The sequence below is a fragment of the Sinocyclocheilus anshuiensis genome, unplaced genomic scaffold, assembly GCF_001515605.1.
Source record: "Sinocyclocheilus anshuiensis isolate Anshui unplaced genomic scaffold, SAMN03320099.WGS_v1.1 scaffold445, whole genome shotgun sequence".
Taxonomy (NCBI): Eukaryota; Metazoa; Chordata; class Actinopteri; order Cypriniformes; family Cyprinidae; genus Sinocyclocheilus; species Sinocyclocheilus anshuiensis.
In genome coordinates, this window is record NW_015540852.1 from 534938 (window position 1) to 551568 (window position 16631).

The following is a 16631-nucleotide window of genomic DNA, read 5'->3' on the forward strand; positions in this document are numbered from 1 at the left end:
ATCAAAGCTAATGGCACTCCAGTTAAATATTAGAGTGTGCAACTCTTTTTTGGGCAGGCAGTGTAAAGTCAACTCCAGGTCATCCCAAAGACTTTCAATGACATTAAGGTCAGGACTCTGTGGTCGCCAATTTCTCACAATTTGAGCCTGATGAATCCTGGCATTGTCATCCGGGAAATATGGCCATAGGTACATCTTCTAACTTGGTTGTTTGAGAAATGAAAAGCTATGCACTGCATCAGTTAGGGTTAAAATAATTGTTGCCAAACATTCAACAAGCCAGAAACCAATGTGATCTCATGAGAATTAATGACACCTAAAATGTAAATTATTTATGTTTGAACGTAAGTATACAGTCTTACAAATGAATCCTTATGAATATGGAAATCGCAGCATTAACATTTTATGTTGCTTTGAATTCAGTTGTCATATCAATTACATTGTTTTCAATTGCATTATTAAATGAAGTTTACTCATTTACTTAATATGAAATGATAACTGTCAGGAAGATGGACTGTCTGTTGTGTTTTGCTCCCCATGACCTAGTTTTCCCTCGTGTGTGACATGCCCATATTTGGTTTCCTTCCTGTTCCTGTTCCTATTGTGTTTCATTGAGTCCAGGTGTTTCATTGAGTCCTCGTCATCCCCACGTTTAGTCAAGTACTTTAGCACTGCGTGTTCCCATGTCTAGCGTCGAGTGTTAAACGTCTTTGAGCTACGTGTGTCTCCAGACAGCTCTGTGTTCCCCTTGGTGTGTTCATTAAAAACCATTGATTGTGAGTATCCCTCATCTCCTCGTTCCTCATTCCTCGCTCCTCACAATAGCAGTTGTGACAGAACACTCGACCGACAAACAGTTTAACTGCGTGTTTCCCCTCCGTTTTAGTTTCTGTGTTTTTACAGTGTTTGTTTTCTGTTTTCCCCATGTTCCTCATGGATTCCCTCACAGCAAAGTTTACCTCCCTTGCCCGCAAGGACCTTTCACTCTTGGAGTATGCTGTGGAGTTCAGCCAGCTCGCCGTTTTAACGGCGTTCGATGATGCTGTGCTGAACTCACTGTTCTGGATCGGGGCCAACTACTACCGCCCCGTCGACCTCCCAGACACCACCGGACTGTGCTGGAGAGAGGCAATCATCCAGTGTCCATAGAGAGTGTCTACCTTCGATCCAGAACACAGCCAGAACCAGTGCCCAGCCCACCATCTCCCCGCTGCGCGGAGTGCAAGCCAGAGCCCACCGTTGACGGAGAGCCCGAGCCCGTTGCGACCAACGAGCCATCGCCTTGGAGTGCGACAGAGCTGAGGATTGCCATGGAGCCAGAGCCTCACGGATCATCAGACGAGGTGCGAGAGCCGGCTACAATGACCACCACGACGGAGAAAGCCGTGGACAGTGAGAGCATGGAGAGGAGTTCCGCCCGTCAGCTCTCCGTCTCCGCCTCGGGCTCCTCCGTCACCTGCTCCGCCGCCGTTGGTTGGCCCTCTGGAGTCGTCAGCCCTTCCTCCTCCATGGCTCCTCCCTCCATCAGCTCTACCGTGGGTCGCCATTATGGCTGTGGCCTGGGTCCCACCTGGCGCCGCATGCTCCAAGTCCCTCCTGTCATCTCCCTGGCTCCTCCCTCCGTCTGATCTGCCCTGGCTCCTCCTGTTTCCTCCTTGGCTCCTCCCTCTGCCTGATCCGCCCTGGACTCTGTCTGCTGGCCCTCTCCCGGGTGTCCGGCCTCCTCCTGAGCCTCCTCACAAGTTCCCACCTGTCCGTCCTTCTGTTGTTTCCTCGGCCTTCCAGGAGGGGGGCGATATATCAGGAAGATGGACTGTCTGTTGTGTTTTGCTCCCCATGACCTGTTTTCTCTCGTGTGTTACATGCCCATATTTGGTTTCCTTCCTGTTCCTGTTCCCATTGTGTTTCATTGAGTCCAGGTGTGTGTCGTCATTTCCTCGTTTAGTCAAGTACTTTAGCCCGTGTGTTCCCATGTCTAGCGTCGAGTGTTAAACGTCTTTGTGCTACGTGTCTCCAGCCAGCTCTGTGTTCCCCTTGGTGTGTTCATTAAAAACCATTGATTGTGAGTATCCCTCGTCTCCACGTTCCTCGTTCCTCGCTCACCTTAGCAGTTGACAATAACATTTTGTTCTGTTCTGTGTGATTTCTGCTGCCAACTTGTTTTGAAGAATACATAATGATAAACAATGCTATACTTTAAACCCTTAAAATGAATAACATTTCTGCAGTCGTTTAACCATTACTTATTATATGATATTTATTTTGTTTGCCATGGGTCACAAAAGGCATTTTCTCCAACATGCTGTGACTGACAACAGAACCATAAAATACACCAAAAAACACAACATAATTACAAAAGGATCAATTTTATTTGTGTGCTATCAATGTGTGTAATCAATCCAAATCTTCGGAATCCATACGAATACGAGGAACAGTCCTAATCCCAAGCCTTTATTAAGCGATCTTCATCTCCATCCTGAGGAGCGACTGTAAGCATCAATACTAAAGCTGGCCCTGTCCCAAATGGCACACTTCATGTGCACTTGCAGTCTTGCGGACTTACAATGGCAGCCACGTGCACGCGTCTTAACAGTCCAAGAGAATGTAGGGTGTCCCATTCATCATTTTAGCTTTCAGAAGGGTGCTCGCGAGCGCCCCCTTTGCGGCCACTATGCACCCTAGATGCGCACTTCTGTCGAGCCCACACTGAGGCGAGCTCCGCAGCAGACTTCTACCCGAAAATCAAAGCGCCATTACATCATGAAAGTGTGGACTCAGAGGAAGACCTCTGGGTGCGATTTGGAAAAGCTTTATGACATGTTTTACGGCAGGAAAATCGAACCTTCATTGGCCCTGTCCCAAATTGCACCCTAAACCCTCGCGGTCTTCCTCTGAGTCCAACTTAAATTCTGCTGTGCACTTCACACAAAACTTGTATCCCGTTGGAAATGACTGCGACTGCGACGCATCGTCATTTGAACTATTGGTACTGCTTTTGACATTTTTGCAAGAAATAAATTATTGTGATTGCATTTATTTGTCTGTCAGGTTTTTATTTATACTGTAACGTTACAAATTTTTAAGAAGTTGTCATGGTTAGGTTTAGAGGTGGGAGTGGGATCTTTTTAATGCTATATTGTTCAAAAAAATTTAATTTCCCTGCATATTTCGGTTATTTACTTTTTATATCGTTTTATATCTGCTATAAAATGGTTAGGTGTAGGTTTAGGGGTAGGTTAAGAGGTCTAAAAATCTAAATCGCTTATCGATAAAATTATAAAAATGCATTGATACAATTATCTTAATGATATAAATTATTTGTAAATATTTTAAGTTTTTTAGCTAAAAATACATTGAAATTTTTGCATTTTATACTTTGAAATACGTTCAAATAGTACGTTTCAGCATCAATAAAAATGTACAAAAATGTACGTTTTGTACTTGTAAAAGATACATACTAATACCTACGTATAAACAATAAGATCAGGCTGCAGAAACACATTAATCACTTAAATAATTATTAGATCCTAAAATTTTAAGTATTTGCTTATTTAAATCCATATGGTGACCCTTTATTTGTTTTTGGCCTGGCAGTGTATATCACTTTACTGTTTAGTTTGTATTTACAGTGGGTGCAGCTTATATATATATATATATATATATAAAATTAATTCTAATTAAAATAATGTCAATTTTTTTCCACATTTTATGTCATATTAAAACCTTTGGGTGAGAAAAATAATTAACCCAGTTATCTATGTCAGTATTATCTAAACAACCTAATATTGTTCCCTATTCCTCCCAGAATCCCCTGGACAGGACTTTGTGACACTGGACTATAGACTATGCTATTACCCCAGTATCACATATGCAGTTATTGGCAGTGCCATCACCTTTGTCCTGGTTGTGGCATTGCTGGCCCGTGTCCTGCACCATCAGAGAAAGCGAAGTGTCTTGCTGCCACAGGGGGTCTACGGAGGTGCCTGTCACCAACCACTCCTACTGTCCCGGCTTGTCATACTGGACAGAGGACATGTCCATCCTGGAGACCATGACCTTTCACTCCAGTGTTCATCCTCATCAGAACCATTCAGCTCAGTACAAAGTCTCCAGTTGCTCTCTCTTTCACAATATCCTAGAACTACGATAGACTTGCCACCATCATACTCGCAGGCTGTACTGGATGTCGGGTATGCTTACAAATACAAATGCTAAGACTAGTGGTCTTAGTATGTGGATTTTTTTTTTTTTTGATGGCCAATGCCAATATCTTACAGAGCAGGGTGGCCAATGGCCAATATAAAGCTGAAATATAGGATATCACTATTTAATTTAAAGTTAGTAAATAACACATGCTGCAATGAAATGTATGTTTATTTCACATGATATTTACTAAATTAGAAATAAACAGATTTATAGGTAACACTTTATAATAACTTCCATTAATAAATCATTAACAAACATTATATAATGCTTATTGGATCATTAGTTAATATATATTGAAAGAGTTAGAAACGTGAGATAATGTGCTTGTTAATGTTTGCTAGTAAACTTATTAAACATTAGATAATGTTCAAACAAATCATAATTTCATGTAAGTTAAAATGCTAACAAATGTCATTAAACTTTCAATTCCGATCAAGCACTTATTGAAAATCTACAGATGATTTTAACAGATGTTATAAAATGATTAAAAGCTTGTGTTAATGCACAACACTTTTGCTGCTACTGAGGTGTGATACGGGTAAGGTTAGGGACCGGTTTGGTTGTATGGGTAGGTTTAAAGTTTGGTTAAAGGGTCAAAAGTGTTCAGGGGTCAATTTGATTATTATAAGGCAGTGGTTCTCAACAGGGGGGGTGCGCCGGAGAGATCGGAAGGGGGGCGCAAATGGTTTTCAAGAAAAAACAGAGACAAAGCATTAGTTGGGTAATCGTATTTTTTGCATTTTATTGCGTTTTAAGTAGAATATACACAAATGGAAAAATGGAAAAACCCCGCTCGGCTTGGAAAAAAACCCTGGTCTGCTTGAAAAAAAAAAAAAAACCCCCCGTTCCTCTTCCTCTGCTTCTTTTTTTTTTTTTTGGTGATGGGGAGAGGCGGCGCTTAGCCTGCCTTTTATCCAGCTGTCAGTGCAGACACGTTTCAGAGCGTCAGTGACTAGCAGCGGAACGGATTTTGGGAAGTTTATGGATAAGTTCATCACACGTACGAAAAGAAGTTGTGACAACGATGCGTCGTCAGCTCCTACCCCTAAGAAGTGTAAAACACGAAAGTACGACATTATGTATCTTCAGTTTGGCTTTACGGTGGCTGGGACAGATGCTGAGCCGCTGCCCCAGTGTGTCATATGCGCAGATCTGCTGGCAAATGACAGCATGAAGCCATGCAAGCTGAAGCGCCATTTAGAAACGAAACACCCGACACTCAAAGACAAATCCTTAGATTTTTTCAAATCAAAGTTATCTGGCTTTGAACAGCAGAAACACAACATCGGCAAACACACATCAGTGTCCAACAGGTGTCTAGAAGCGTCCTACTACGTCTCCAAACGAGTTGCTAAAGTAGGAAAACCTCAAACAATTGCCGAGGCGCTAATCTTACCTGCTGCCAAAGATATTTGTCAGGCCATGTTTGGAGATAATTTCGCTCAGCAGATTAGTGACATCCCCTTTCTAACGACACCGTTATCCGCCGCATATCTGACATGGCAAGCAACGTTAAAGAGCAATTGCTAGCTAACGTCATGTGAGGATTAGCAGTCTTGTCACTCGAGTCCAGAATTTAGCCCCTTTAGCCAAGTGGACCCACTGTATGATTAATCGTGAATCTCTCGCATCAAAACAAATGCCTTGAGTCTCTTGAGGCCGTTTTAAAGCAGGCAGTGCAAATTGTCAGTTTCATTAAAGCACGGCCATTAAATGCATGCTTGTTTTCCTTGCTTTTTCAGGAAATGGGAGCCGAACACGAGCAGCTCCTTTTTCACACTGAGGTTCGCTGGCTCTCCAGAGGTCGGGTTTTACATCGCCTCTACGAATTGCGTTCAGAGGTGAAGACATTTCTTGTTAATGTGAAGTCCGACCTTGCGCGGTACCTGGATGACCCCTGTGGTTAGCGCAGTTGTCGTACCTTGTAGACATTTTCGACAGGTTGAATTCGCTGAACAAATCGATGCCAGGAGAGATGCCAACATATTGCTCCTTTCAGACAAAGTCAGTGCATTCGTTGGCAAACTGGATCTTTGGCGTGATCGGCTGATTAATAAAAATGTTGACATGTTTCCCAACTTCGCCGACTGTGTGCCAGAGACATGGATAAATATCTCTCCTTTGATTAACACAGTCGCGCAACATGTTGAGGGACTAAAACAACAATTCGGCCGTTATTTCACTGAGGATTTCAGTTCATTTGCTTGGGTAAGAGGTCCCTTCAGTTGCCCAGGAAAAGACTTTCCAGCTGACATGGGGAAGCAGTTAGTCGAATTAAAGAGCGACACTAGATTGTGACACCGCTACAGCTCTTCCTCTCTGCCGTCATTTTGGTTGAGCGTGATGCCTGAATATCCTCAGTTATCTGACGCCGCCATAAAATTACTTCTTCCGTTCGCCTCAACTTATCTGTGCGAGGCCGGGTTTTCAAAATTGACGGCTTTGAAAACAAAGTACCGAAATCGGCTCCAGGTGGAGGATGACCTGAGGCTTGCGCTCTCCAACATTGAACTGCGAATTGCTCTTCTTTGTAAAAAGAAGCAAGCACAGGTATCCCACTGATTGAGTTAACGATGCCATAGGTAACGAGACGCAGACGCGCCCTGCGGATATTTGCATAATATCCGCCCTAAATAGTATTGAATATTATTTAGTGCGGATAGTATGCGAATGCTTGTAGAATGCAACGAACCAATTAAATGCAACATGTTTTACACGTAAAATAATGCTTTATTATATGCCACATGATAGGGGAGGCTTGGGGGGGCTTTAGTTCCAAAAGGTTGAGAACCTCTGTTATAAGGGAACACGGTTCAATCTGTTTGTATTATATAGTTTGATAAATGAACAAGTATTTTCTTTTAAAAAATGATTTGTTTTCTCCTGTTTATTTATGATTCAATGAATATCCTGTTTAATGACATACTGAAGAGTAGTATACTAATGTGAGTGTTGGGGCAATAAAAACTTCTTTTTTTTTTTGCACCAAAATTACAATCTGTTATGTCTTTAGCAGGCATTTAGCTAAACTTAACCAGCCACCCTTTACACAAACCTTGTTACATTAGCTAAAAGTCCAATACCCATTAAGATACTAAATGATTAGTAAACATTTATAAACATTTACAAATGATGAATAGTTTCAACAGATTGGCTACTGCAAAAACATGAACAAATTATTAATAAATGATTAGTAAAGATGTGTGAATAGGGTAAATTCAGGTCTTTCGGGACACTTTTTGCCATTGAGATGACTGTTCATAAAGGTATTAATGATTAGTAAACATTTATAAACATTTGCAAATGATGAATAGTTTCCACTTTTGATAGGGTACTGCAAAAACATGAACAAATAATTAAAAGACTGACAAATGAAGATCATATGAACTGAAAGTTTACTGACATTTGTAAGCGTTTCAATTTACATTAAATAATCATATGTTAATCATTAGGTAATGTTTAGTTCATTAGTAAACATTAACAAGAACATTATCTCATAGTTCTAGCTATGTGAATATATATCAACTAATAATCTGTTAAACATTATATAATGTTTGTTAATGTTTGTTCATGTTTATTATAAAGTGTTACAGATTTATATAACAAACTCTCACATACAGATTCTGTAATTATATTATGTAATTAATATAGTACTTTTAAAGAAATTGTTAAAAGCATGAATAAAAAGGTAGCAAAAAGTAAACACAATGAACACTCTAACCAGCAATGTACTCTACACTGTGGTAAGTCTGCTAACTGGACATGAGCTGGATGAGCTATATGAGAATGTATTATTGCATTTGCCTTTCTGTTGCTAATAAAATAAAGGCAAACACTATAATACTTTTTCATTCACTGTTTACTTTCTTTGTTTAACAATTCTGTCTAATAATTAATTATACACAACTGTTAAGACTACAAACTAATGAAGACAGCGTCTGTAGCCTCTGTACAGACAGACAGATGGATAGATATACAATTTTTTTCTAAATTTGTAAATGTCTCAGGCCCATCAGCCCACTGCTTTCACCAGATTACTATTAACTTGCACTGTCCTGTAACCATAATCAAATATCTAATGTTTTGAAGTCTGTGTAAATTCATAACTAAATCATCCAGGTAATAAAGAAGATAAAAAAATTAGTTTATTAAAATCACTGGGCTATATAAAAAAATCAACAAGACGTTTCGGTGTCTATCCAAACACCTTCCTCAGTTGTAAAACAGGAAGTAACTCTGGCAAATATATCCACGAAAGTCACATGATTAACAGACCTGTGACTACTGGTGACTACTGGTTTAAACGTGTAATATGTTTGCCAAAGTAGATGGTATTGCTCGCTGCTCATGGTGGTGTCCCTCTTCCTCTCAGGTTGGAGCACCCAGATCTCTCCATGCAGCGTAGTGGCATTGTTTCTAGCACAGCATTATAGGCATGAGACAGATGATATCTCAATCCCCCTCCTCAATTCAATGAGGGGCGCTCCAATTTCACCTGAATCACTTCCTTTACGCCTCTTTCAAACCACCTGTCTTTTCTGTCCAGACACCAAAGAGTTGTATATGTTGTATATGCTGTTAAGTGCAGTATATGCTGTTAAGTGCAGTGAGGAGTGTGAAGACTTATATATAGGAGAAACAAAAAAGCCACTTTATCAACGCATGGCTCAGCATAGACGTGCAAACTCTTCTGGGCAGGATTCAGTAGTCTTCAGGCATCTACAACAAAAGAATCACACCTTTCACCATCATGAGGTGAGAATTCTGGACAGAGAAGACAGGTGGTTTGAAAGAGAAGTAAAGGAAGCGATTCAGGTGAAATTGGAGCGTCCCTCATTGAATAGAGGAGGGGGATTGAGACATCATCTGTCTCACGCCTTATAATGCTGTGCTAGAAACAATTCCACGATGCTGCATGGAGAGATCTGGGTGCTCCACCCTGAGAGGAAGAGGGACACCACCATGAGCAGCGAGCAATACCATCTACTTTGGCAAACATATTACACATTTAAACCAGTAGTCACCAGTAGTCACAGGTCTGTTGATCATGTGACTTTCGTGGATATATTTGCCAGAGTTACTTCCTGTTTTACAACTGAGGAAGGTGTTTGGATAGTCTTATTGATTTTTTTATATAGTTCAGTGATTTTAATAAACTAAATGCTTTGAAGCTTATCCTTTTTACTTTTTTCACAGCCGACCCGCATGGTTTGATCTACCACCTCCTCCTTACCCTCCAGACACTGCAGTTCAGTCTGAGAGAGAACCACCTGTATATGAGGACCCAGTTGAATTCACAGAATCATCCAGAGCTGTATTATCTCAAACCTGGACCAACAACACCAACACTGACTCCAGTTGTGCAGAGTAAGAGTCTCAGCAGCCACAACTGTAAATTCAGAAGACATGGACTGCATGTACATTATGCAAATCACTAGAGTGCTCAGGAAGAAAAGCATTGATGATGTAGATGTTTGCAGACTCACCAAGTATGTGTAGGAGCATGTTAGTGCCATAATCAGGTGGCCAATTAACTGCATTACTCTTTATCATAACCAATGCCATTGACAGCGAAAAAATCATTAGATTGTACTTATCCAGAATGAGCTTTTTAGTATTGCTGCAAATGTACAACTGTTACTCTTAACCACAGTAATGCTATGAGCATAGACTTTTACCACTAGTGACCTAAAGGTGTCAAAACTCATTCTTGTGAGTGGCAGTTTGAGTAAAAGAGACGTGTTTAATCATTTTCAAGATCTACCTAAAGTGTGGGGACAGTTGTTTTACTATTTACATCGTTTACATAGAATTCAGTGTTTGTATTCCCTCTGAGTTTGATGTAATTTGGTTTTTTTTGTGATGAGGGCTGCTGCAGAATGCGTCTGTGTCATGGCTGTATGATTATGAACATGCTTGAAGTAGGCTAAATACTTAAAGCATTTTATGCTCTAATTCTGCATTATGCTCTTCACAGCACTGGAACCGGTTGTTATACATTGTGACTATTCAGCTGTTGGTATGCTCTTCTGTCCCTGCTCCAGTGTGTTGCACACATTTGACTTCTCTCACCCAGTCTTTCTACACACCCCGATCATTATAGCTTAATAAATGTGTCTACGTACACATGCACATGACACAACACCAGGAGGTCAGAGTTATGTGATGATGAACTTAATTTAAAAAAAATTTTGCACACATTGAGAAATTTGTTTTGGTACAAACATTTTAGGTTATGCTAAAGACCTGTGGTTTTCAAAGTTTTAGGCAAAGTATGATCTTTGATCATAGAGCACCAAACTGCTACCTAATCACAAACTCTCTTTAAACACAAGCTTTAGGACATGTAACAATACAACTTACACCAGATTTTGATTAATATCAATTACCCAGTAGTTCACCCCAACAAACATACTGTACACCACAATGGTAACGTTTAAAAATGTTGTAATCCAAAATACATTATTTTGCAAACGATTTTTCAAACATTGCAATCCCATTTAAACACACTAACATCCTTTAAATAAATAAATAAAAATATATATTTATACATTTTGCAGGGGTGTAAAATACTTGAGTAGTTTTACTTGATTACTGTACTTAAGTACAGTTGGGATTTGTACTCAAGTACAATTTAAACTGACTAGTACATTTCTGAATGTTATCTGAAGAAAAAAACAGTACTTTTTACCACACAATTTTATTTCAACTTGAAAAATACTAATACATTTTTGCATTTTACTGCATGTTACTGACAGGGACATTGAATAAACTACACAAAAAGTGGCCTTTTCAATGCTGTACTCATCATTAGTGCAACACATGATTGTGTATTCTGTCTGCATGTTTCTGGCCTCTGCATCACATCTTGCTCTTTAAAGGGATAGTTCACCCAAAAATGAAAATTCTCTTATTGCTTACTCACCTTAATGTTCCAGTTGTATATGACTTTGTTTCTTCATATAAACACAAAGATTTTTAGTCCATATAACGCAAGTATTTTGCTTACACACACCTATCATTTCACTTAAGAAGTTGAAGACATTGATTCATCAACTGGAGTCATATAGGTTACCACGTTCACTTCATGTAGCATCATCTTTGGACGTCCCGTACACTTTGCATGGCATGCAGTGCGATGGATTTTTTATTGTATTTTTTCTGAAAATTTTTATTTGCATTTTCATCTGAAGAAAGTAAGTCATATACAAATGGGATGGGATGAAAGTGTAAAGTTTGGAGGATCCCTACAAGGGCTGTATATCTATGGTTTTCTCCCTTTAACCAAACCTTTGTAGCCAAACCTTTTTTAAACTACTTTTTATGCAATGATTTAATATGAAGAAACAAGAATCTCCTTTCTGTTTCTGTACACTCTTTGTTTGTTAAAGCCATCTATGATTTACACCTTTGTATAGACCTTATGCGGCAGAAAAAGAGGCGCAGCTATCTTTAGAATTTTGTCTTTGAAAATTTGTTATTGCGGGAGCTCTATAACTTCGCTGTTGAAGAGTAATTAGTTGGTGAAGTGGATTTACTTATTGTACAGTTAACCAAAGTATATTGAAATGTTTGAAGCAGATGTCAAATGTCAGCTGACCGGGAAGGTTTTAAAACGACCAATTCATTCATACATTTGTACAACCTTACATTTACGATGTGGAAATACAAAACGGAAGACAGAAGACAGCGAGTGCAGTGCTGAAATGGGGTGGAGCTACATAAGGTCTATAGCCCACATTCACACTTACTACTTCTGATAGAATCTAAGTCCTGTGTTTTAGGAGAGGAGTGTCTGAGGCTAACTCTACTAAAAACTCTGAAGAGTTGCATATAATCAAATCATATTTTAATCTTTAACCAGACAACAGTAGAGGGGTCATGAATTAAAAAACCAAATTTCCTTGATATTTGACATTTAAAAGGTCATTGCACTATAAAGGTATACTGTACATTTCAAAATTCAACGTTCTTGTTAGTATAAAGGCAGCTTTTATTGAAACCAAGCTGACAAAATGACTTTATACATCCTTGTCTTTATCATGTTAATTACATCAGTGCAAGACTGCCTTCTCAGAAACACATCATTTGCCTACTTCTTCATCACTCCCTCTTTGGCCCACCCACTGGCGCATGTCAATGAGGTGATACTAGATTGATACCAAATTAGGATCACATATAAATTTAAATAGATTTAGAGGCCTGCAAATTTTTGTTGTGCAGTTCATTAGTTGTGGAAGAACATTGTCTTGTAATGAGGACAGGGAATACTGTAGTACAATCCATATGTAGACGGTTTTTGAGCAGCAGTAGAAAGCACAGCCATATCACCCTGCAGCCCAACCCAGGTGAAAAAGAAATATATTTAAATTGTGCTTTTTCAGACATACTTACTATATTTAAAGTTTTTTTTTGTTTTCTTTTTAAGAATGACACTACGCTGAGAACAATGTACCTGGTCGGTAATATAGTCAAAAACCTTCCCAGCCTCAGCAGTTTCAGATGTACTGTCTTTGCTGAAGTTGGTTGATGGAAAAGAACCAGTCTGAGTCAAAGGATCTTGAAGTGGAAAGACTAGGCCGAAGCCTGGCGCAGACTTAAGGGTTGCAGAAGAGTTTCTAGCTCACATCCTTATCTTCTCAGAAACTAACAGGACCGCAGACTGAAGGTGGGTCACTGATATGAGGCCTTTATCTTCTATCGAGGTCACCTCTGGGATTTGAGTGAGCCAATGAGGAATGTTACCTTTGGAGGGAAATTTTACGACTCTTGATCTCTAGCATGGTAATTTGCATATGGAACTGGATTGGATGTTGATATGCAAACTATTGAAGATTCTTAGAACACTAATATGTTGCATAGGTATCCACATATTATATACACTCTCAATTAGATCACCCGAAGACGAATTCATAGAGGCCAAACATGGTATAGGTGAGTTTACATTAACTAGTGATCTGTCATAAGCATGCATTAAAACAGTATACAATACACAAGACCATATACAAGGAGGTAGTAATCATACAATCATACAAAGACCTGGGGATATACATGATAGGAAAGTCATAGAAAAATTTGTCTATAAATTAATGTAAGTCATTTCTTATAGCAGTATGTGTCTGTTTCAGAGAGAACTGAGTAGGAGGAAGATTCTCTCTACATACTTTTAGGTCGTAAAAGTTTATCTGATCTGGCTGAGGGGTCCTGGTTGCCATGGTAACCAGGGGCCTGCTGTCCTTCACAGACATCCTGGCACCCAGTATGTTTATTGGGTGAGGGGTCTGTGATTATTTGTTAAACTAATGAATAATTGATTTGTTAAATCTAATGAAAAATTGTGTGTCTGATTGGTCCAAATGCTACACAGGTAACCAAAACAGAATGGGATAATCCAGGCAATCGAAGTGAACAGGCAGAATCACAAACGCTCGGTAAGGCAGTGATACTGGCAATACTTCGCAAAGTGTGGATGTGGCTTCTAAATAGTAACCAGACAGGAAGTGAACCTAGAAGCAGTAGGGAGAGCAGATCCCGGTCAGTATTCGGGAGAAGGCTCCATCTGCTGACTTAGCGTTACATGTCTCTGCATAATTTTAGAAGGATTCTAACATTTTGCAAGCACCTGTTTGTGTCGGTATGACATACTTTTTTGTCGTACATAAAAAAATCTACTCTCTAGAAAAAGTTTATTAGGCACATTTAGTGTTTAATTTTAATTAACCAGGAAACAAGGAAAGAAAATAAGGACAGAGGAATGAACAAGGATGTATCGCAGCATCTAATAGATAAACTTAGCAGGCTGTGCACTGAAGCTCTAACATGACTTGCTGTGTCTATAACTTGTAACACACTGAAAAGGCTCTTTTTGCATTGCAAATAAGATATAATTTCACAAGTTAGGAACATCCTGTATGTGGGCAAGCTTTGCTCTTATCATTGCATTAACCAAATTTCTCTCACTGGGAAAGAAGCTTTCCAGCATATGTGGGCTTAATTTCTCTTCATTTGCTCAGAAGCACTAAAACAGCATTTGTGCTCATAGAAGCCCTAAACTAAGCAGGCTGTCCATTGAAGATCTTATATGACTTGGTTTGTCTAAAACTTGTAACACATTAAAAAGACTCTTTCTGCATTGCAAATAAGATTTAATTTCATAAGTTAGAAACATGCTTCATATGGGTAAGCTTTGCTCTTAACTTTGCATAAACCAACTTTCTCTCACTGGGAAAGAAGCTTTCCAGCATATGTGGGCTTAATTTCTCTTCATTTGCTCAGAAGCAATAAAACAGCATTCGTGCTCATAGAAGGCCTAAGCTAAGCAGGCTGTGCATTGAAGATCTTATATGACTTGCTGTGTCTATAAATGAAACTTTCAGACAAGACTCTTTTTGCTTTCCAAATAAGATATAATTTCAGAAGTTACGAAAAATCCTGTATTTGCGCAAGCTTTGCTCTTAACATTGAATGAACTAACTTTCTCTCACTGGGAAAGAAGCTTTCTAGCATATGTGGGCTTAATTTCTCTTCATTTGATCAGAAGCACTAAAACAGCATTAGTGCTCGAAGAAGGCATAAACTAAGCAGGCTGTGCACTGAAGCTCTAACATGACTTGCTGTGTCTATAAATTGTAACACACTGAAAAGGCTTTTTTTGCAATGGAAATAAAATGTAATTTCATAAGTTAGAAACATGCTTCATATGGGCAAGCTTTGCTCTTAAATTTGCATAAACCAACTTTCTCTCACTGGGAAAGAAGCTTTCCAGTATATGTGGTTGCAAATAAGATATAATTTTACAAGTTAGGAACATCCTGTATGTGGGCAAGCTTTGCTCTTAACATTGCATTAACCAACTTTCTCTCACTGAGAAAGAAGCTTTCCAGTATATGTGGGCTTAATATCTCTTCATTAGATCAGAAGGACTAAAGCATTCGAGCTCTAACAAGACTTGCTGAGTCTATAAATTGTAACACACTGAAAAGGCTGTTTTTGCATTGCAAATAAGATATCATTTCACAAGTTAGGAACATCTTACATGTGGGCAAGCTTTGCTCTTAACATTGCATGAACCAACTTTCTCTCACTGGGAAAAAAGCTTCTTAATTTCTCTTCATTTTCTCAGAAGCACTAAAACAGCATTCGTGCTCATAGAAGGCATAAATTAAGCAGGCTGTGCACTGAAGCTCTAAGATGACTTGCTGAGTCTATAACTTGTAACACACTGAAAAGGCTGTTTTTGCATTGCAAATAAGATATAATTTCACAAGTTAGGAACATCTTACATTTCTATTCATTTGCTCAGAAGCACTAAAACAGCATTCGTGCTCATAGAAGCCCTAAACTAAGCAGGCTGTGCATTGAAGATCTTATATGACTTGGTTTGTCTAAAGCTTGTAACACACTGAAAAGGCTCTTTCTGCATTGCAAATAAGATTTAATTTCATGAGTTAGAAACATGCTTCATATGGGTAAGCTTTGCTCTTAACTTTGCATGAACCAACTTTCTCTCACTGGGAAAGAAGCTTTCCAGCGGACGTGGGCTAAATTTCGCTTCATTTGCTCAGAAGCACTAAAACAGCATTCATGCTCATAGAAGCCCTAAACTAAGCAGGCTGTTCATTGAAGATCTAATATGACTTGCTGTGTCTATAACTTGAAACACACTGAAAAGGCTCTTTTTGCATTTGCAAATAAGATTTAATTTCATAAGTTAGAAACATGCTTCGTATGGGCAAGCTTTCCTCTTATCTTTGCATAAACCAACTTTCTCTCACTGGGAACGAAGCTTTCCAGAATATGTGGGCTTAATTTCTCTTCATTTGCTCAGAAGCACCAAAACAGCATTCGTGCTCATAGAAGGCATAAACTAAGCAGGCTGTGCACGGAAGCTCTAACATAACTTGCTTTGTCTATAACTTGTAACACACTGAAAAGGTTCTTTTTGCATTGCAAATAAGATATAATTTCACAAGTTAGGAACATCTCGCTTGTGGGCGAGCTTTGCTGTTAACATTGCATGAACCAACATTCTCTCACTGGGAAAGAAGCTTTCCAGTATATGTGGGCTTAATTTCTCTTCATTTGCTCAGAAGCACTAAAGCATTCGAGCTCCAACATGACTTGCTGAGTCTATAACTTGTAACAGACTGAAAATGCTCTTTCTGCATTGCAAATAAGACTTAATTTCATAAGTTAGAAACATGTTTCATATTGGCAAGCTTTGCTCTTAACTTTGCATAAACCAACTTTCTCTCACTGGGAAAGAAGCTTTCTAGCATATGTGGGCTTAATTGCGCTTTATTTTCTCAGAAGCACTAAAGCATTCGAGCTCTAACATGACTTGCTGAGTCTATAATTTGTAACACACTGAAAAGGCTCTTTCTGCATTGCCAATAAGACTTAATTTCATAAGTTAGAAACATGTT

At 39.1% G+C, this 16631-nt stretch overlaps 1 protein-coding gene across 1 annotated transcript in view; it reads left to right on the top strand.

The window, feature by feature from the left end:
* LOC107687767 (low-density lipoprotein receptor class A domain-containing protein 3-like) overlaps positions 1 to 9577 on the top strand; it is a 74586-nt gene extending 65009 nt beyond the window's left edge. The window contains exons 9-11 of the mRNA XM_016485222.1: positions 3806 to 4035; positions 4114 to 4190; positions 9403 to 9577. Of these exons, the coding sequence (XP_016340708.1) occupies positions 3806 to 4035; positions 4114 to 4190; positions 9403 to 9577 (482 nt within the window). The remainder of the gene's footprint in view (positions 1 to 3805; positions 4036 to 4113; positions 4191 to 9402) is intronic.
* Positions 9578 to 16631: the final 7054 nt, after the last annotated feature.